This window comes from Gracilinanus agilis, chromosome 3, assembly GCF_016433145.1.
Source record: "Gracilinanus agilis isolate LMUSP501 chromosome 3, AgileGrace, whole genome shotgun sequence".
NCBI lineage: Eukaryota > Metazoa > Chordata > Mammalia > Didelphimorphia > Didelphidae > Gracilinanus > Gracilinanus agilis.
The window spans coordinates 605,739,640-605,761,397 of record NC_058132.1 but is presented as its reverse complement, the minus strand read 5'-3'; the positions used below and the strand labels follow the sequence as shown (position 1 = coordinate 605,761,397).

Sequence of the window (21,758 nt, the reverse complement as noted above, 5' to 3'; positions counted from 1 at the left end):
CTTGTTCCTTATAACAACCCTTCAAAGTAGATACTATTATCCCCATTTTAAAGATGAAGAAACAAGCAAAGAGAAATTCAGGGTCTTGCCCAAAGATGCATACCTAGTAAGCAGTGGGGACAGAATTTGAACTCAAGTCTTACTCCGAGCCCAACACTCAGTTCATTCCACTACCAGGAGTCAAGCATCCTATATGTTATCACATGTATTTTTTTCCTTTTATGATATTTACAGCTTACTTCGGAGTTCTTACACCGTATAAACAATAAGATTCGAGACCTACTTCAGCAGATGGAAGTAGGCCTAAAGTCAGCTGACCCTCGGGACTGCACCATCTACACTGGATGGGCAGGTATGAAGACCTTGCAAGGAACTATCTTTTACATGAGAACAAGAATATTATCTGACCATTACTGTCTAGTTGAATAAGCTACAAGTTTACTTGTTTTCTTTCAAAAAGTTGTTACTAACAGATCATTATCAGTCTGGTAGACAGAGCCTAAAAGAAATATGACTTTTGTTCAGAAATTGCATTTGTGTGGAGTAATTATAAAAATCATAAACATTTATAGAGTGCTTTAAAATTTACAAACCACTTTGCTCTCATTAGTCATGTACAATAGGTAGTGGAAGTCTTACCCATTTTACAAGATTTAGAGAGGCTCACTGAGGTGGAGTCCACTTGTTACAGAGCTAAGGACATACAAGCAGACATCAAACCCAGGTGTTGGTATTCCAAAACTTGTTCTCATTCCACTATGGCAAGCCAGTAGGTTGTAGCCTATATTTGATGTTCTCATTGATTGTGGAGAAAGCATCTTCTTTAATTTCATAGGTGAGAACCACTTTGGAATGGCCTGCTGCAAAAAATTACTGTGAAAAATCAACTAAGAAACAAACAGAATTAGTTGTGGTAAGGACACTTGATCTAAGAACATACTTAGCTGCAAGATGTGAGAATGATCAGACCCAGGGAAATATAGCTAAAAGATACCTTATTAAAACAGAATTCATGTCAGTGGTTTCACACTAATCGAACCTGACGTTTTAGTGAATTATAGTATGGAAGAGGTATAAATTAATCTTTCTGTTTCACCTAATGCAGATCATGCTAAGTTTCTGTCTATTTCTGAGTTTCAAAACTTGAAAGTCTGACAATTTAGAAGGAAATTTAGAAGGAAAGATGACTAACGGGTTATACAATGAACCAGTGAGAGAAAGCAAAAGTACTGAGATTTTGCCTAGAAGAAGGAATATGAAAAGAAACCTAATAGTCTTAAAAAATAACCCAATTTAGACCTCATATTTTCCTTTTCCTCTGAAAATAGAACAAGAAGAAATAGGCTTTTTCAGTATTTGGAATTTAGGTTAGGCATATGGAAGATTTTTTTTTCCCAATAGAGTAATTAAATATTAAAATTAGACTAGTTTATACTTGTCAAGAGATACAGAATGCTATATTGGGGTAAAAGATAATGTTGGGAAAAACTGGTTTACAGTCTTACTTCTGAAAAATACAAGCTATGTGAGTGAAATTTATTGTTGTTTTTCTCTTGATAGTTAAGTCAAAACAGTGACTCGGATTTAGATTTTAAATTCTCTGTTTCTACATTAAAAAGAAGAAAATCTTGAAAAAGATGTGAAAGATGGCTAAGTGAAATTAAGGCTTTATAACAAATGACTTTCAGTTGTAAACCACCAATTCCGACTAAAATCCAGGGTCATAGTGTCAGAGAGTTAGGACTTCCCAAGTAGAAGATGGAGTTCATATTTCAACTTTTAATAAATGGTCTGACCTTGACACCAAAGGTGCCTTGAAACCAAAGTCTGAATTGTCACAAACACTGAAAAAATAATTTTGTTGTCAAGTTAGGGATGGGTTTTTTTGATTCACCTCTGTTTTGCCCATACAGTACCTTTTCCATATGCCAAGTTTACTTTATTCTTCTTTATAGCCATAGCATTTGTTGCAGCTTAACTAACAACTAAATGAAGTAAATTGCTACACTAAATGTTTGAGTTTGATTTCTATTGCTGAAAATTTGGTGCTTTGTAATGTAACACCATCATCTAGATAAATTGTTTATTAGTTTAAGGCAAATATCCTGATACTTTCTAGTGTTTTGATAAGTAAAATGCTTCGCAATGCCTGTTTACAAAACAACCTAAATTTTTAGTATAATATGGAACTAAAATGTGCCACTTTTCCCAGCAAGTATTACTAAATACCTTATCTTTTCATAAGAAGGCAATCTGATTGCTCATACAAAATTATTATAACAAATGTACTTACAGTACTGTTTAAACATATTCTAAATATATATTGTGTATCTAAATACTTTATTCAGTTACAGATACATTTTATAGTCTTGCTAAAGATGATCTTTGGGTTTTTTCTATTTTGTGTACCACTTATCCTTATTTCTTATCTTTGGGACATAATTGCCCCCTTTTCTTTTTCTAGGTTTATATAGTATTGGTGCTCATTTAATTTAATTAAACATGCATGACTATTGGTAACAATAGTACATGAAATCCATAAAAAATTGTGTTATGCCTTTTTTATGGTGATAGAGACTTTGTTCATGCTCTAAACCTGAGGTACTAATTTAGCATCATATACAGTATTTGGAAACATCCTTGATGTAACTGAAAAGAAATACTCCACTAGGCCTGTAATGACAAAAACATGACTTATTCTTTCAAGATAGAGATCATAACTCATCTATACTTCTTCCTGTACAATGCTTATTCATGTCCAAAGAGGCAGCAGGAAAAGGAGGAAAAAGCATAGATGTTGCAGGATTGATGAACTAGATAAAGAAGAGTTGGAGGATTGAAAGTTATAGTAAGGACTAAAAAAGGAATAAGTGTGAGGGAATGATAAAAGATTGTGATCATATAAAGGAATTTCAAGATTCATGAGCATGAAAGTGAACTCTTGTGAGTAATGGCAAGAATAAGGATATGACCATCTCTGTCTGTAGGCGGGGTGGAGGAATAAATCATGGGAAGACCTGAAAAGTTAAGGTCTTTGAGGAAGTATGAATATTGAAGTCTCTTAGTATGGCAACAGGATTAAGGTGTGTAAAGATTAAAATTCTCTGGAGACCCTATCTTAATTTATATGTTTTAAATAATTTAAAAAGTGGATCAGAGAAAGAAAAGGTACCAGCCATAAGTGGCTAGCTGTTTCCTTTGCAAGCCTCCTCCCTTAGCCAGCCTTTGCCCACACTAGCACTTTCCAAGCTACCTTCCCTGAGCCAGCTGCAGGGTTATTATACATTTGAGGTTGGGAGTGGAGAAGAGGTGGTAAATAGGCACTTGAGCGGGATGGGAGTAAGAGCAATCAGTGGGGGTCAGGAGGTGGAATTTGTACAATGACAGACATGAATTCAGAATCACTGGGATGGGGAGAGTTAGATAGGGTTGAAAATATGCTGTACATTATGGAATAAGGCCAGGCAGTTAGCAGTGGCTAAAGAGAGGTCAATATATTGAAGAGGCAGATGATTAGCATTTCCAAGATTTCTTCTTTAAGGTCCAACCTGTGGCAGATTATAATGCTGTGAGGTCCAGGGAGAGCTGGCAGCAGATGTAGCAGGCAAAAGTATAATCTGGGAGAATCTGGTCAGGATTCACAAGCTGGTAATTCAAGGGGGATCTAATTGAGAAATGGCCTCAGTAGCATTGCAGAAGACCCTGGAATGAAGCTAGAGGCAGGATACCTAGGTCTCAGACTAACACAGGGCTCCCCAAGAAGTCTCAGGAAAGAAGATAAAGGCCAGAGATGAGTAGATGAATATTCAATGTAAGCAAATGTTTCATATCATAAACATTAACACCCTTTATTCTCACTTGATAGTTTGGACTTGCGCTAAAAGCTTAGTTTAGACTTTTTCAGCAGAATTCCTAAAAGTTCATGCTGTTCACTACTCTTGTGAAGTAAATGTCAAAAAATCCCCCCATAGATTCAGGCACAATCTATACTATCTTTGGTGACATTGATATATAGTCATTCCTAAGGACAAATTTAAATAAAATGGAAACAATTTCTTGACATTTTTACTTCAATACTAAGTTTACACCCTCAATATATTCTTGCCTTTTTGGAGAAGCAGTGAAGAATGTAATAAAGTGATTAGAGGTTTTAATGGGCTTCAGAAACTGCTTTTTAAAAAAATTTGGCACATATATATAACTGGTATTTTAATATGGCCCATAGTTAATTTCAGTGACACATAAAAGCTATATATACCTGGCTTTCTGCCTTCAGGATGAATAACAGATGGTTAAAACTTTATAAACAAAAAATCCATTATTATCTCCTGCCCATTTTGGAAGTTTAAAAAGCTAATTTTTTAAGTGGTTATCTTGCATAATTAAAAATGAGTTATTGTGTTTATTCTGGGTAAGAGAATAATAACTTCTATGTCATGCAGTAATTACTGATTTTGAAAGAACTAGAATTCAGTAAAATATAAAAAAAACTAAAAAATACTGAACAATTTAATCTTTGATTCAGAGAACACTTTAACATTGCATAATAGCACAGGATTATCATTATTAATGTGAGTTATCACTCAAGTGGTAAGTGGGAAAAGCATTCTTTAATAGAGAGATAACTATTAATAGAGTACTAGATATGTCATCCTTTTCCCTATTTTTATTGTTTGATATTTGAATACCTCAAAATTTGATAATATAGATTGATTGCATTTCCTACCTTTGGAGTTTATAGCCTAAATTTAGAATAGAGAACATAAAGTCATGAAGACTGAATAGGGCAGTTCAAGCAATGACAACATGACATTGGCAATGTGTAGAACTTTTTAATCAATCTGATTGATTTTGAAGATTTTATAGAGAGTCAAATTAAGGTTCTCGGGTAAAAATCTTGAAAGGGAATCTGAAAGGATAAGCAAGGATACATTGTATTTAAAAAGTCCAGGGCAAAAGTTTTTTAGGATTAAAATTAAACCTTGGAAAGATTCCTATGGTTTGCACCTAAAGAAAATGGAATCCGCTGGCATTCTTTTGTATAACTTTTTCTTCCTAATCCTATATTAATTTTTTCAATGTGATTGCTGAATAGAAAATTAATTGGGCCAAGACAAGAGCTTTTTCTCATAATTGCTTATGTAGAACAGGGTTGTGGAGTATCTTCTCATGTAAATTATCACCCAGTAGTCTCAAATCAGTTGGTAGCTCTTACAGCTGCTAATAAGAGATATAGAAAGTGAACAGCTTCAGCTCTTTTCACAAAAATCCCTCTCATGAAATGTACAATGGTATGTAATACCATACCTAGTGATATATATAACATATGCAGGCATTAGATTTAAGATGCTAGTTTTCCAGCTTAAACCTTCTTTGTTGTGCCTATGGAATCTCCTTGCTAGTGTCCTGCAACTACTTTAGTGGGATAATAGGAAAGTGATAAGACCATATTTTCATCCTCCTGCTGGATGGCTTTTATATCTCCAAATCAGCCAAATTAGCCCTGCCAAAAAACTTGTTCCCCTTCCTAACTACTCTATTTCTAATTTTATATTCCTGTTGTACTACTTCCCAGTTACCAGTTCATAACCTGAGAGTAAATTTTGATTAGTCCCTTTCCTTTATCCTTCATTTCAATATCCTTTCATTTCTGACTCCAAATAGCTTTTATATCCATCTTTTTCTCATCCCTGAAAGTGATCTCTCTATTCTCAAATTGTTTATAATACATTGAACTCAGGCCTTCCCTCATCCATGTCCAATTCTGTACCTAGCTGATAAAAGACAAAAAGGTAATGAGGTCTTTGTGATCCTCCAGTTGTTAGTGCTCTCACCCATCTCAACCCCTCCACACACACTCATTACACCAAATTATTATAAATATTGTGTATTTACTTAACTATGTGTACATGTTTCACCAAGAATGTAATTTTAAGATCAAAAACTATTTCATTTTTTCATGCTTAACAAATATTTATTAAATTGGCATACATTTCTTTCTTTTTTTTTAAACCCTTACCTTCTGTCTTAGTATGAATTATAAGACAGAAGAGAAGCAAGGGTTAGGCAACTGGGGATAAGTGACTTGTCCAGAGTCATACAGCTAGCAAGTGCTTGAGTGCAATTTTAAATCCAGATCCTCCCAACTCCAGATCTCGTGCTGTACTGTCTGTGCTACTCAACTGCTCCTATAAATAAAATTTTTTAACTACCAGATGACATTTTCAAACATCAATATTAGTAGTCCAAAAGGTCCACAATATTATTATGTCTTAAGAGATTTATCCTTCCACTTTGCAACATAATCTTTGAGAACTGCCTTATAATGTAGGTTTTACCTGCTGCTGATACCAGGGTTATCCAAAAGGAATAGGATAAACTAGCTTAGTGACTTCATTTTGTCATTTGATTCTACTTATAAACAGGTCTTCATTAAAGATAGTAATTCATGCTAAATTTGATGAATTGAACCAAACATCCTTCAGATTTACAAAGAGGCATATTGCCACTAGGGTGAGTGAATATGATAAAGAACACAGAACTATAAAGGAAGCATTTTGCAATTCATTAACACTTAATTATAACCTTTTACAATAATTGGTAAATGGCTTTGACTCCAGAGTTGAGAGAGAACCTGAGAGTTATTTTCTCTGTGTTCTATTAAGTAGCTATTCTTTTTGTGCAGTAGGTAACACTTGCTTTTCCTCAGTATGTTTTAATATCCAAAGCCAGAATCTTATAGGCAAAACTTTACCATAGTAAATGAATGCTGATTTATTGCCAACAAGGTGTTCTCATGAACCATAGCATGCTGAAAGACTGTGTGCATTTATTCAGTGAATACTTAGTAAGCACCTACTCTTTACAAGGCACTTTTACATGCTAAAACAGCTAAAAGACAATCCCAGACCCCAAGTTTACAAACTACTACCAGTTTATATTCTAGTAGAAGAGATAAGACAAATACGCAAATTAATATAAATGTATATATGTATAAATATAATATGAAGATGGGAATTGAATAAGATACTAGGAATGGGAAGGATCACTTCTTGCATGGTGATATTATGGAAGGTTTCATATACAAATTGATGGCTTTTGGATTCAGTTTCATGGAGGGCAGCTAAGATTTTAATTGAGATATTGAGAGGAGGGAAGCAGTGAAGGAAGTATGCAAAGGATTTTGACCTTGATATTTATAAGATCATCTGGCTAGAATTATGTATCTGGTGGCAGAATAGTGGGCTGAAGCGAAGAAGACCCTGGAGATGATGGGAATCAAGGTATCAAAGAAATTCATATTCTTCAGGCAAAAGGTAATGAGGTTCTGAACTAGGAATGAATGGTGGTGGTGAAAAGAGGGGTTAGGCATGAGAAAAGTTACTAACATGTAATTGACAGGACATAATAGCTGATTGAATTTGGGACTTTAGGGTGGAAGAGAGGAGTCAAAGATTAAGGTTTCAATTCTTACTAACTGGCAGAATAGTGATGCCATTTAGAGAAATAGGAAAGTCAAGAAAAAGAACAAATTTAGGAATAAAAATACATTTGGTTTAAACATTGAGAATATTAACATTAGCCAGTAGAGCTAATGTTAATACAGAATTTTTAAAAATAGTTTCCCCATAGTAACCCTTGAAGCACAAGTATTTTCCTCATTTTACAGATGAAAAAATTGAGGCATTGAAAGGTTAAGTGCCTTCCTCAGAGTTAAATATGCAAAGCTGGGATTTGACCCTGCTTCCCTGATTGTAAGCTCAGTCTTCTTATTCTTCTAAAGTATGAAAACTTCCATTTGTAAAATTGTGGATGAGGAACTCACACCTTTTATTTTTAGAAAGTCCTCAGATTCTCAAATGATGAAGTTGTAATACTATATTAAGGAAATTAATAATAAGCTACTATTTTACACTTTAAAATACATTTGTACTTTCTTAATCCTAATACTTATGTACATTTGAAAACAATATGAAATACATTTTTTTCAGTCCACAAAAGACATTTTTAAGGATTTGCACACACCTGCCACAAAACTGCAAAGGCCTGTCAAGCATAAATTAAGAGCCATTGTTTAGAGTTTAGGAGAGAAATCCAAATTAGAGATACTAATTTTAGAGTAAGTCATGTAGAAATGCTTGAAGAGTAGCCAAGGAACAGGAAGTAGAAGCCTGAGAAGGGATACTTGGCATTCTTTTTTTTTAAACCCTTACCCTCCGTCTTAGAGTCAATACTGTGTATTGACTCCAAAGCAGAAGAGTGGTAAGGGTAGGCAATGGGGGTCAAGGGATTTGCCCAGGGTCATACAGCTGGGAAGTGTCTGAGGCAGATTTGAACCCAGGATCTCCCGTCTCTAGGCCTGGCTCTCAATCCACTGAGCTACCCAGCTGCCCCTGATACTTGGCATTCTTGATAAATAAAGCCTTCACAGATACTGCTGATCCTTCTCAAACCACAATTGGTTGAATTGGGACTTAGCTGGTAGAAGACTTAAATAAACTTTTCAAACCATTAATTTGCATATTTGACCTGACTTGAGTTCAAAGAGCAGAAAAGGAAAAAGAGATTTGGTCATCTGTCAGTAAACAGATATTTATTGGGCACCAATGAAGGCATTCTGCTAGGCACACTGAATGATAAAAATGAGGTTGAATTCATGTATATCCTAGTGGAGAAAGTAGACATAAATGAACAATTTAATGAACACTTAATGCCTAATTAGGGCACTAATTAGACAGTAGAGCTGACAGTGCCTGTAGAGATCATCTAGGCCAACAGTTTTTTAGAGGAAATTGAGGCTCAGGGAGGATAAGTGACTTGCCTGAGGTTACACCTAGTAAATCACAGTCCAGATCTACCCACAAACCATCACTTTCCCAACTATACTGACACAGGATACTAAACAGTACCTTTTTGTACTTCTTACTTGGTTCTCTAGTAAAATCATGAACAATAGTAAGTGTTAACTATTTAGGTTTATCACCTTTCTAGTTTTCCTTTGACAATCAAAGCAAGAAAGTGGAGAATATTGTTTTGTTTTGCATTTAAACATGTTTATTTGTAACAGATTATTTTTTTACGTTCATATCGAAGCAAAAACATTTTGTCTTTTAATAATTTGTTCCAAACTAGATTTTTGTTGCTATCTATTCTTTTAACTAAGTGGCATATCAGACATAAGGTGAATTTCCATTTGGATTTTGTTGACTGCCTGAGAAAACCTGTTTAGGAAACCAAATAAAATATCCTGGATGGAAAACATGGAGCAGAAATTAATTTTGATGTAGATTAATGTCTTCTCATTCCTTCCCTAGAATCGGGACCTAGAAAATGTGAAAGGAAAGGACAAGCATGGTGAAAATACTTGATTGTCCCTCCTCATCTTGACAAAGGATTTACATCACTGAGGTGTATTTATAAAATAGATGGTGTTGAGAAAATAATCACAGAAATGTGGGGCAATTAGGTGACTCTGGATAGAGAGCCAGGCCTAGAGAAGAGAAGTCTGACCTCAGATATTTCCTAGCTGTGTGATCCTGGGCAAGTCAACTGAACCCCAATTGCCTAGCCTTTACCACTTTTCTGCCTTGGAACTGACAACTTAGTATCAATTCTTAGACAGAAGGTAAATTTAAAAAAAAAAAAAAAAAGGAAGAATCACAGAAATGCAAAATAGAAGTGTTTTATAAAGACCATCCATCTGTTCTCCCTACAAAAGATGCCTTTCATCTGCACCCCCTAGCACCTACTCTACAATCTCATCCTGTCTACTAGTTTCTTAATACCTATAAACATGCCCTGTATTTCCCATCTTAAATAAAATACTCTCACTTAAAATTACCCACTTCCCTCTCATCATCCTTCAACTTTTCTTTTTCACAGCCAAACCATTAGAAAAAAAGCTATTTTTATCTACTGCCTCCATTTTCTCTCCTCAGACTTCACCCTTGCAATCTGGCTTTTGTCATATAACTGAAACTGCTCTCTGCCAAGTTATTAATGGTTTCTTAATTGCCAGATGTGATGTCCTTTTCACCACCCACATTATTCTTGACCTCATTGCAGTATTTGTTGCTATTTACCACCCTTTCCTTTTTACTCTTTGGATTTTCATGACATTGCTGTCTCTTCGTTTTCTTCCTTTCTGATTACTGCTCTGTCTCCTTTTCTGATTCTCTTGATATCTCCATCATTCCCCCTAACTCTGGATATCTAAAATTCTGGCCTGGTGCTTCTCTTTCTTTGTATGCTCTTACTTTTTTTTTTTTTTTTTTTTTTAGCAATCACCAATTATATTGTCACTTAACTTCTTTGATTCAAGGTACTAAAAATAAATCTTGCCCCTAGAATTTTAGTAGCAGGGCAAAAGAACCCGTTGATTTGGTTTCCTCAATTCTAAAGTATAATTTCATCAGCCTTATTACAGTAAATGGAGCCATTTAAAAATGGACCACTCCTGAATTGCCCTCATACTTCATAGGATTAGACATTAGGAATGTTTAATCAATAATTTAAAGCACATTATAATTATAAAGTATTGTGAATATTTTTAATAAGAGTCAGTTACCTCCTCAAAGCAATGTTTTGAGATTAATGAGATAATATTTATGAAGAACTTTGTGCTCTTTAGACAAAATATAATTCTATTTGCTTAAGAGAACATGATTCTTAAATTTTGCATTATTTAAGTGTTTTCCCCTCAAGTTTTAGCCACACTTCTCACAAAAAATAAGTATTCCCAGATATAATAGCTTGAACTCAGTCTGGGGAAATGTAATTTACTACCCCAACAGAATTCATAAAATTTTTCATGCTGCAGTGGACTCTTCTCCCAAACCTTTTGTCTCTGCCTCTAGTACCACCATTCTCCTAATCTCTTCATCTCAAAATCTTGGAATAACTCTTTTGATTAATCCCTCTTTTATCCCATAAACTTAGTCAATCATTAATTCCTTTTGACTTTTAATATCTCTTAATATTAATGTTGACTTTATTATTAATATTGACTTTTAATATCTTTCAGGCTTCCCTGCTATCTCCATCCCACTTCTACTATACTAGTTCAGGCTCCTGTCACATTTTCAGTTCAATTCAGGAAACATTTATTAGGCATCTATATGCAGAATATTATACTACTAAGTATGAGAAGATTAAAAAGAAAAGAAAACCCATTATCCCTACCTTCATAAACCTCTTAGTCCAGTAGTGAGCTTTGCTAGTTCATAAATAACTATAGTACAAAATTAAACAAGAATAAAATGGTCTTCAAAATCCTAGGAAGGATTCTTCCCAATTTTTAGGTTCAGGTTTTAGGCAGGAAGTGATGTGAGGAAAACATTCCAGACAAGAACAGAAACTTAGGTGTCTTACTTGGGCTTGAAAGATTTTGTTGAATCAAGTTAGTAGCCATGATTAGTGACAGTATCACCCAGGCTCTGAGACAGCCTGAATACCTTTTAACCATAACCATCACCCAGCTCACATCAGAACTGTATTAAGAAAAATGTTAAGCTGGATTGTTAGCAATAATTCCTAAGGGGGCTTCCCTGGCTCTTCTTTCATATCATATATTCCTTTGAATAGATTTAAGATTTTTTAAACTTTGCTTTTTTCCAAGTCACATCTCTGCTTCATAACCAGAGCTAGTCAGTGATGTGTGTGTACATGTGTGCACATGTGTGCATCTGCATATATGCATGCATACACATTTAAATTTTATTAAGTAACTTTTGCCAAGGAATGAACTATTAATCAAGATGTTAAATTATAAATATTGATGACTTAAAGTGTGACCATTCCAAAATTTTTTAATTTTAAAGGGTATTGATTTTAAGACAGAAAGTAAGAGTGGTTTTTTTAAAGCTGATTGTCACATCAAGAGAAATGTGTATTGAAGAGAGAATAAACCACATAAAAAGGATGTCCTGCCTAACAATAAAATAGCATTTAATACCAAATCCAAATAATATATTAAAATGACCTTTTTTACTCTAGAAAGAACAAGATGTTTTCCTCCAATTTTTATGTCTCATCCAGAGAACAGGAATAGTTTTCATTAATGAGGGTGTTAGGGGTTAATTTGGTAGGAATTTGACAAAAGTGAGATCAGTTTGATAAAACACTTAGTTTAATTTGAGAAGTACAGATAGAAAATAGAAAGGAGGAAAGAGAGATTAATGCTCTAATGCCTTATGGCTTTACCTAAATTCCTAATCCTAACTAAAATTTCTAAAAACCCTACTCTTTCTTGGAGGACAGGTTCTTCTGCCTGGCAAACCAGGCCTAACTATCTACATTGCCTACCTAGAAATTTATTCACTAACTACCTACCTATGTTAATTAAATATTCATCACCTATGAACTCCTTAAATCTGTTTCTCTATCCCAACTGTCAATAGTAAAAACTGCCAATCGCCCTTGCCTCAGAGACAGACTCCTGCTCCCTCAAGGTCCAGAGGTTAAAAGACCAACTGTCAGCTGATTCCTTCCTTATATGTGTTCCTCATTTCCTAGGTAACAGAATCTTCAACTCTCTCTCACAGATACCTGTTGGTTCCCTTCTACTTAGAAATCTTTCTGCTCTTAAAGAGACAGAGGGAGAGATTAAGAAAATCCCTTTAACAGAAGTAATGGATTAAAACAATAATATTTTTACACAAATATCTCAGTACTTTTGCCTTTTTTTAATACCTTACCTTCTGTCTTAGAATCAATGCTAAATATTTACAAGATAGAAGAGAAATAAGGGCTAGGCAATAGGGTTAAGTAACTTGCCAGGGTCACACAGCTAGGAAATGTCTGAGGCCAGATCTGAACCAAGGACCTCATGTCTCCAGACCTGGTTTTCTATCCACTGAATTGCCTAGCTGCCTCTACTTCTTTTCCCATGAACTAATCCTTTACTCTAGATCAGTGATTAGCAAACTAGAGCCTGTGGGGCAGATGTGGCCCCCTGAAATGTTCTATCCCATGGTGTGACATTATTCCTAATCTGACAAATACAATAAGTAGGATATAATACAATGAAACTTCGAAAGAGTTGCCTTAGAAACAAACTGATGGATGAGCATTTCCTTTCCTTTGGCCCCCTCTTTAAAAAGTTTTGCCCATCACTGCTCTAGTACTAGACCATTATGGGTGCAGATCCTAGGGACTTATTGCAGGAATATAAGAACACACCTTACATATCTAATTTTCATTTGCCCTACAGCTTATCATGATTATAGCTGGGAAATTAAAACCCATTTTATACAAAGCAGCAGACACCCATTAACATTAACCTCTGGGGATATATGATTATTTAAATAGAAATAAAATAAGTTTCCTCATCTGTAAAATAAATTATATGTAGAAGATCAGTACTGTCAGGTTCAAATAGAAATAGGGTCATAAGGATCCTTGACTTATAAAACCACATTAATATGACCTAGGTTCTATTGTTTGTTTTTAATTTTATATATTTCCCAGTTACATTTTAATCTAATTCATCCCATACTTAAGAGTGGCCCACAGCCTACATTTTTACACCTCTGGACTAGATTTCCTTGGCCAAGTTCAGCCCTAAATTTATGATCTCATAACTTTTTTTAGTTGATTGTTTAAGTCAGAATAAAATTTCAGAAAAGTTGTTTGAGAATGTTTATCAGTACTTAATACTGAGCAGAGTATATGGTGGGCTTTTCTTTTTGTAGTAGGAGGTACTTACCCTACTTTCTTGATACATCTTAGAGTAAACCAAAGGAAATATCAGAGGTTTAAGATTTCCTCTGAAAAAGAGTAAATTCTAAGTCTTCAGTATTCTGACCTTAGAATTATTACCTGAAATGTCATCATAGCTAGTCTCAATTGCTGTTACTGGGGAAATGAACACCTTGATTAACCAGAAATCAAGTAAGTGATTTCACTGCAATTAACTGTCAGTAGAGCATTTCTTCTTGCTGAAAATTCTTCTTGAAGTATCAATGGCATTAATGTAAAGAGAAAATCGCTTACAAGAAGATAACCTCTGAACATCTTTAGAAAAGCAACATCGATCCCAGCTTCTACAGCTAAATATCCAGCAGTAACAACAAATCAAGGAGAATCCTTTAATTGTAAATGCCACTAAAAGTGTTTATGTGGTCACATTCATTTGCTTGGAGCAAAAACTGGCCTATAATTTTCAATAGCATTCATATTCTTAATATCACAACTTTTATCTTATTTATACTAGACTTTCAATCATTACTCCCTACTACACTACTATTAAACTCTTTTATCAAAATCCAAATTACAAAAAATTCATAGAACTACTGTTCCTTTGGTGGTATTCTACAATGAAATTGATGGTTGTAATGATGACCTAGAATACTGTAAGATGCTAAAATATTTCCTGAATCAAAGAATGATAAAATTGTATTAAGTATACTTTGAATGTGATATATATTTTATTATACAGGACCATAGATTTAGAGTTAAAAAAGACAGTCATGGGAGGGGGGAAAGGAGTGAATTAACACCAGTAGTAAGTAGCCTCTGACTTCAAATCCAACAAGCTTTCGACTGTGCCAATCTTGGATCAATGGGAGTTTACTGTCTAGAAGTTTATGTTAAGGGAATTGAGTTCCAATCCTAACTCTGCCACTTGCAACTTGGTGCCCATGGACAAGTCAGTTTACTATGTGCTTCTTTTTCCTTATCTGTAAAGTGAGGATATGAACTAAATTACTTTTGAAGGTCCTTTCCAAACTACAAAAGTTCCAAATGCAAAGGGAATAGGGAATTATAGCTGCTTGTATTTACTGAACAAAATGTGTGACAAGTTGCCATGAAGTTCTTTGGTTATTGATTTTACATAAATTCCCTTAAGTAATCAGTTCCAAAAACCATTTTAGATAGGAATTTCAAGTTGGAATTAAGACAATGAAAGAATTTTTTTTTTTGCCTTGGAGCCAAAAGTAGCTATAAAATGAAAATTTCATTTCTTCTTTGGATAGTTAGCATTCTGCTTGGCTAATCTCAAAAAACACTACACCTCTCTTTCCTCTCTCCTTTTCACTTGCCACAAAAAAAAAAAAAAAAAAAAAAAAAAAAAAAAGATAATGCAATTTTCTAGTCTCCTTGAGGGATCTTAATGTTTTCATTTTGCTTCTCCATTGACCAACGAACTTGATTGAAACATGCTTCTGGCAAGAGACTGAGGTTAAATGTTTAACTTTTAACTTGGGGGAGAAATAATTCACCTATAAGGTTTTCTTTTCTTAATTTCAGAGTAAATTTATTGCTCACAAATATAAAGATTTTATAAAGATTTGGGGCCAGAAGCAATGTACATATAAGTTGGATAGATGGAAATATGAAGCTTTTAAATTTTCCTTATATAACCCTGCAGGGATACCTACTTTTCAGCCTTCAAATCCCTTGCTGTTCCTGTCCAGAAACTTTTGGTCAAATAAAGATGATGTGATGATTGTATATGGAGCTTCCTTAAAGCCATTTCACCCAAGGTTTTCTAGACATTGAAGGACTGAGGATTTAAAATACTTCTCTTTACTTTCTTATACTATTAAAATTTTGTAGGAATAAACATTGCATTTAAAAACTTCAGCTTATTTGCTGAATTGATTTTTATTTGGCCTTGTAATTTTTTGATCTGGCCACATTATTACCATTATAATTGGTAACTTTTCCCCTTTTTTGTTTAAAGCATATTTTATGCTTTAGTTTTTTTTTTTTTTAAACCCTTGTACTTCGGTGCATTGTCTCATAGGTGGAAGATTGGTAAGTGTGGGCAATGGGGGTCAAGTGACTTGCCCAGGGTCACACAGCTGGGAAGTGACTGAGGCCGGGTTTGAACCTAGGACCTCCTGTCTCTAGGCCTGACTCTCACTCCACTGAGCTACCCAGCTGCCCTCTTATGCTTTAGTTTTAATGCTTTTTAGTCTCATGAATAAAATGAAGGAAATAGAAGATCCATTATTTTAGAAATGTAAAAACTGAGTACATAGAAAGTATAGCTAAAGAATAGAAACTTGGATCTTGGATAGATTACTAAAATTAGAAAAAAACCTCCTCCAGTTCCCCCCACTCTAATTGTCTTCTGTCTTGAAGCATTTTGTCTATATCTAAACTATAAATTCTTTAACAAGGGAATTGCTATCCTATTTCACTTAAAACAGGACAATATTTAAGAAATTATTATCTAGTGTCTATCATGGAAAATATGCCAAACTTTACATTTAAAGCTTTCAGATAGCTCAAGTTCCTTTAAAAGAAAAATTGATGTGTATGCTGCAATGAAATCTCTGAAAATGAGATGGAAAAGGCCTGTAGAAGGAAACAGTTATGAGGCTTGTATTTATTCCCTTTTTATTTTCCTAGACTTCAGTCATGTCAGTTATCTGGCCATGGTGCTTACATTACTTAATTAGGGCAGTTGAGACAGCAGTGGGAATAGAAGCTGCCTGCATAGTGAAAAGGTAACAATTTAAAAACTACCACTCTCTCATATGAGTTAGGTGGATGGAGATAAAACCTATTAAGGACCTCATTCAAGGAGAAGCACTTGACATTGATCACTTGTGAAAAGAGATTTTTTTTTCCTATCCCAAAACACAGTTTCATGTGCTTGTACATACAAACTCCAAGCACTGGTACCTCTGATCATCAGCTTGTGGAATTACTAACATTGAGCTGCCTTAAAGGAATGTACTAGGTTATTAACTTTAGCAGGAAATGGAAATTTGTCCTTAATATACATGTGAAATTGAATTGTCTGTAGCACAAAGCTTTGGAGATTACCCATGCAAAATGAGAAAATGATCTAAATTTAAAATTGGCCTCAGTACAGTGGAAAGTGATTTTGTAGGCTGCATTCTTCCTGCATTGAAATCTGTACAGAGATGGGCTTCATTAATTTAGATTTAAACACAGGACCTGTGTCTTCTTAGAAATGGTTAATGAGATGGAAAATATACCATAAGGAGAATGAAAATTCTAGAAATGCTGCAGGCAAGTAGGTTCTCTACTTCATACTCCTTGAGTCTGCTGAGACCAATGGGCTTTAGAAGGGAAGTTCTACCTACTGTGGCAAGCTTTTGGAATAAGAGCCTCCTAAAGATTCCTTAGTTTTGTATGATCTTCAAGAGTAGGCTAAGAAAGGAGTAGAGTAAGGCTCAAAGACAAAGTTACTGATACAACTTTGATAGTGTCACTAATGCAGCTGAGCACCTATAGAAAAGAAGTGAAAGAAAATAGGATATACTTTCCCCGAGATTGAATAACAAAAAGATGGGAATAGGAGAGTAGAGTATTTCTTTTTAATCTTTGAGAAGAAAATCATCTTGTAAAGAAAAACTGAAGTCTTCTTATTGAGGCATAAAGCTAGTTTCTCTTTTTATGCTCACAGATGCCTGCTTATTTGTACATGGAGCTGGGCTGTCTAATCACTGGAAATAAGAGAAGTATCATGGCATGGTACAGAGAGATCTGGCCTCAGATTCTGGTAGAACTGGGTCCCGTTCTCACCTCTATACTGACTGTTTGACCCTAAGCAAATTAATTTATCTCTCAGTGCCTGGCAATTCTCTAAGCCTACATATAAGGTGAAGAAAAAATGTTAATGTGCATTGGATAGAGGGAGTTTCCTCACCAAGAATTCCCTACACTGATAAAATTTCATGTCTAGAGAAAGGAAAAAAGCGTTGATGTGCTAGTCAGGATGCTAATAAGGATCAATATTTTGCTATTTTCTTTGAAGAGCAGCAACCTGCTATCATTGAAATAGCAATGAGCTTAAAATCGAAAGGGTAGGTTCAAGCCTCAGCTCTTAACATCTAGTTGCTGTTCAATTGTATCTGATTCTTGGAGACTTTATTTGGAGTTTCCTTGGCAAAGATATTGCCATTTCCTTCTCCATCTAATTTTTGCAAATAAGGAAACTGAGGCAGATGCAGTAAGTGATTTGTCCAAGCTCACATAGCCAGTAAGTGTCTGAGTTTGGATTTTAACTCAGGTCTTCCTGATTCCAGGCCCAGCACTCTGTCCACTGGGCCACCCAGAAAGCCTCCTGACACTTGAGGTTAAAATCCCAGCTCTACCATTTAGTCGCTGTGCAACCTTGAGCAAGATACTTAATGTCCCTGGGTCTCTGTTTCTTCATATGTAAAATGAAAGAGTTGGCCTAGTTGATCTTTCTACTTACTGGCACTCACGCGCTGGGCAAGTCATTTAAATTCCCTTAAGTTCCCTTATCAAGTGGAAATAATATTACTCATACAACTTGATTGGTTGTGAGAGATATTATTTAAAGAAACCATAAAACATTATTTAATTGAGTTCTTATTCATTACTGTCCTTCAACTTTGATTCTTTCATTTCAGTTATTTAACAAATATTTATTGAGTGTCTTATGTACTCATTACCCTGGAGATGATAGAAGAATGTACACAATCAGTAGTTGCATTCTGTTTTGAATAAAGGAAAGGAGAAGAGAATAAATATTTTTATATCCTTACTACATGCCAGGCACTGTGCTAAGCATTTTACAGATATTATCTCAGTTGATCCTCCCAACAATTCTGTGAGGTAGGTGCTGTTATGCCCATTTTTCAATTGAGAGAACTGAGGCAAACAGAGGGTAAGTGACTTGTCCAAGATCACAGTTGGTAAATGTCTGAAGCTGAATTTGAATTCACTTTCTTCCTAACTCCAGGCCCCACATCTACCAATGAGAACATCAGCTGACCTCACCTACTTTAACAAATGTTTCCTTTCCAGGCATTGCTTTACTGTACTTACATCTCTATGATGTATATGGAGACCCAGTCTACTTACAGATGTCCCATGAATACGTAAAAAAGAGTTTAAACTGCCTGACCAAGCGCACCATCACCTTCCTTTGTGGGGATGGTGGCCCATTAGCAGTAGGAGCAGTAGTCTACCACAAGATGGGGAATGAGAAACAAGCAGAGGACTGCATCACTCGGTAAGTTTCTCTGGGGGAGGATTCTCATGTCTAGAGATCACTTATTGCATATGTTTTACATGAGTAAGCGAGGGATTAAGAATATTCTAATGACATTACCTTGTATTTATAAAGTCCGGTGTTCTTATTGTGATCATTGAGTAACTCATGCCCAAGTCCCTTTTTGTAATTAGGCTATAGTTTCTATTTCAGAGAGAGTATCTTGACATTAGTTTGTTTACAGCTTAGCAGCAACTTAGTGACATTGCTAGGAATAGAACCAAATCACTCAATTCCTATCACTTGATTCCTTGTTCAGTTGAGAAACTCCTTGTGTGGTACTTACCAGCTAGTTTGGCCTAGGTTAGGCAGCAGTGACAAGTGAAGAAGTACTGATTACCCTTAAAGCTAGTTAGCATAGTTTTCTTCTCTTGAGGCTGAATTGCCTAACATTAGCCCACAAAAGAGTTCTGTTCCATGTTCAATGCAAGTTGGAACATAAAAACCAGTAGACTATATTTCAGTTTTCAGCTATGTGAGGTGAGAGTCCTTCAGAAACTTTTTTGATGACTCATTTTTATAGATTACAAAATAATAGATGAGGTAAGCCCAATTCATATATTCCAATTTTAATATGACCACCATAGTCATAAACACTTTTTATCAAAATTTTAATCCATCTTTTTTTAGAATTTCTCTTCAGGCAAGGAGTACAAAATGTGGGTATGTGATAGGAAAATGCATTCATTATGGCAGTAGCTTTCTCTTCTCAGTTTTTAAGACTATAACAGAGCAAAGGAATTTATAATAATTTGAAAAAATAAATTACAGATCCTATATAATTTCTTCTCTTTTAACAAAGCCATAAATCACTTCATTACAAATTTAGTAGCATCAGAACTTTGTACTTGATGAGCCCATCTATCTTAATACTTTTATCACAGCTGAGGAAAACTCAGCTCTTCATACTTATTTGATATTTATTTATTTATTTACTTGCTTATTTCTGGTCTCTCCTTTTCTAAGTTATCTCCCTTTTGTTTCCTACTATTTCCCATCTAATATGCGACACAACAATCCTTTGATAAAAATAAATTTAGCACCCAAACTATGTTGTGTAGTGAAATGGGTTCTGCTCCCAGCATCACACCCTAGCCAAACCCTCTTACATGTTTTAAATAAATCATCTTTTGGGAATGAAGAATTTTAGAGTGTCAGTGTCAAAGTATACTACTACAAGAATTTGTGTAAGTTGGAGCCTTATATAACTTTAAACAAACAATAAGCAGCACAAGTCATTCTGCTTCCTAGTTTATCCTATACCCATTTTTACTATTCTAACTCCTACTCAGAGATCTCAAAACATGACCCCAAATGAATGTCGTTATTACAATTTTATAATCAGGGGAGTGATTCTTACATAATTGATTGCCACTAATACTGAGGATGATCTGGAACTTTTACTTTATGGTTTTTATCTCCTTTTATAAGATAAATATGTCTGGAAAATGCTTCTTGGAAAAACTTCCTAAGATGATTTCCTTGTGCAATCCAGAAATTCCCCCAAACAACTAGACACTCTGAAAAATGTCTGAGAGATGACAAAATTGTTTCTTTATATGCTTTTATTTCTCCTTCAATTTTATTTCCTGTAATAAAAAATGTCATGTTACAGTCAATACCAGCATTTCAAAACAAATTAATGGAGAAGCAGATATCAACTCCTGAAATTTAAGATTTTAAAAATACTTAAAGTATCCATTATGCTTTATAAATGCTATTATGTCTTCAGTTTAACACCATTGTGCAAAATATAAAGCATGTAGTTAAAAGAAAAGCATTGCCTTTAATGATTGAACTCAAATGAAGAGTTTCATGACTTGAATTTAAAACCAAGTATGAGATAGCTATTTGCTCCAAAACTGTAGAAGATAATTTTAATAGGATACTATCCTTTATTATAAAATGTTTAGAGAATATCCACTTCTTCGTTGAACTTTCATATGGCAGATAGATAAGACTGGCTTCATGCTAGTCAAAATTCTAATTTTGCACTGCCATCTATTGGCAATTATTAAGTTTGTATCTCTGGAAAATAGAGACTTTATAAAAATCTGAGGAAAAAGAATGGCAATGGAAAAGGCTTCATTAACATCCTTGACAATTTGATGATTTATTTTGGTGAAATAGGAAGTCAGCTGAATTCTTAAAAACATTACTCTAGAAGGCATTACATTTTTTTAAAACTTGGTATTTTTATGATACAGAAGGACTACTAATACTTTGGTTCTCTTGCTGAAGCTTTGCAGCCACATCTTATTTTCATTTGTAATTCTATGCAGAATCATAGAAATCATGGTGATATCTGGAAGAAACCTTTGTAGAGATCACCCCATTCCCTACCACCACACCACCAATTTTAGATGAGAAAATTTAAGTACATAGAAATATATGAATTGTCTAAAGCCACAGAGATCTAACATTTGAACCCAAGTTCTCTGACTCCAAACTAATTCTCTTTCCATTATACCACATTTTATATTTTAAAAGCATCTGCTGTCATATCTTTATTATGGAACATGGATTTCCATTAGCTTATAACTGACAAGTAGATTTTATCTTCGTAGTATTCCTGAAAAGTATTACTGAATTAACAGACACAAGAAAACCTAGAACTACTTACAATGGAAATGTTTAGCATTCTTGAAGAATTCTTGTAAAGCTAAAAGATGCCAATTTTTACTCAAAACATTGTTTATATCCTAAAATGTGTCTTATTTACAAGTGGTCATAACATTTTAGGAAAATAATAATT

At 34.6% G+C, this 21,758-nt stretch overlaps 1 protein-coding gene across 1 annotated transcript in view; it reads left to right on the top strand.

Annotated features, from left to right (window-relative positions):
- The window catches only part of LANCL1 (LanC like 1), a 39,459-nt gene that overhangs the window by 6,507 nt on the left and 11,194 nt on the right, over window positions 1-21,758 (top strand). The window contains exons 3-4 of the mRNA XM_044667514.1: window positions 235-352; window positions 18,757-18,964. Coding sequence (XP_044523449.1) covers window positions 235-352; window positions 18,757-18,964 — 326 coding nt within the window. The remainder of the gene's footprint in view (window positions 1-234; window positions 353-18,756; window positions 18,965-21,758) is intronic.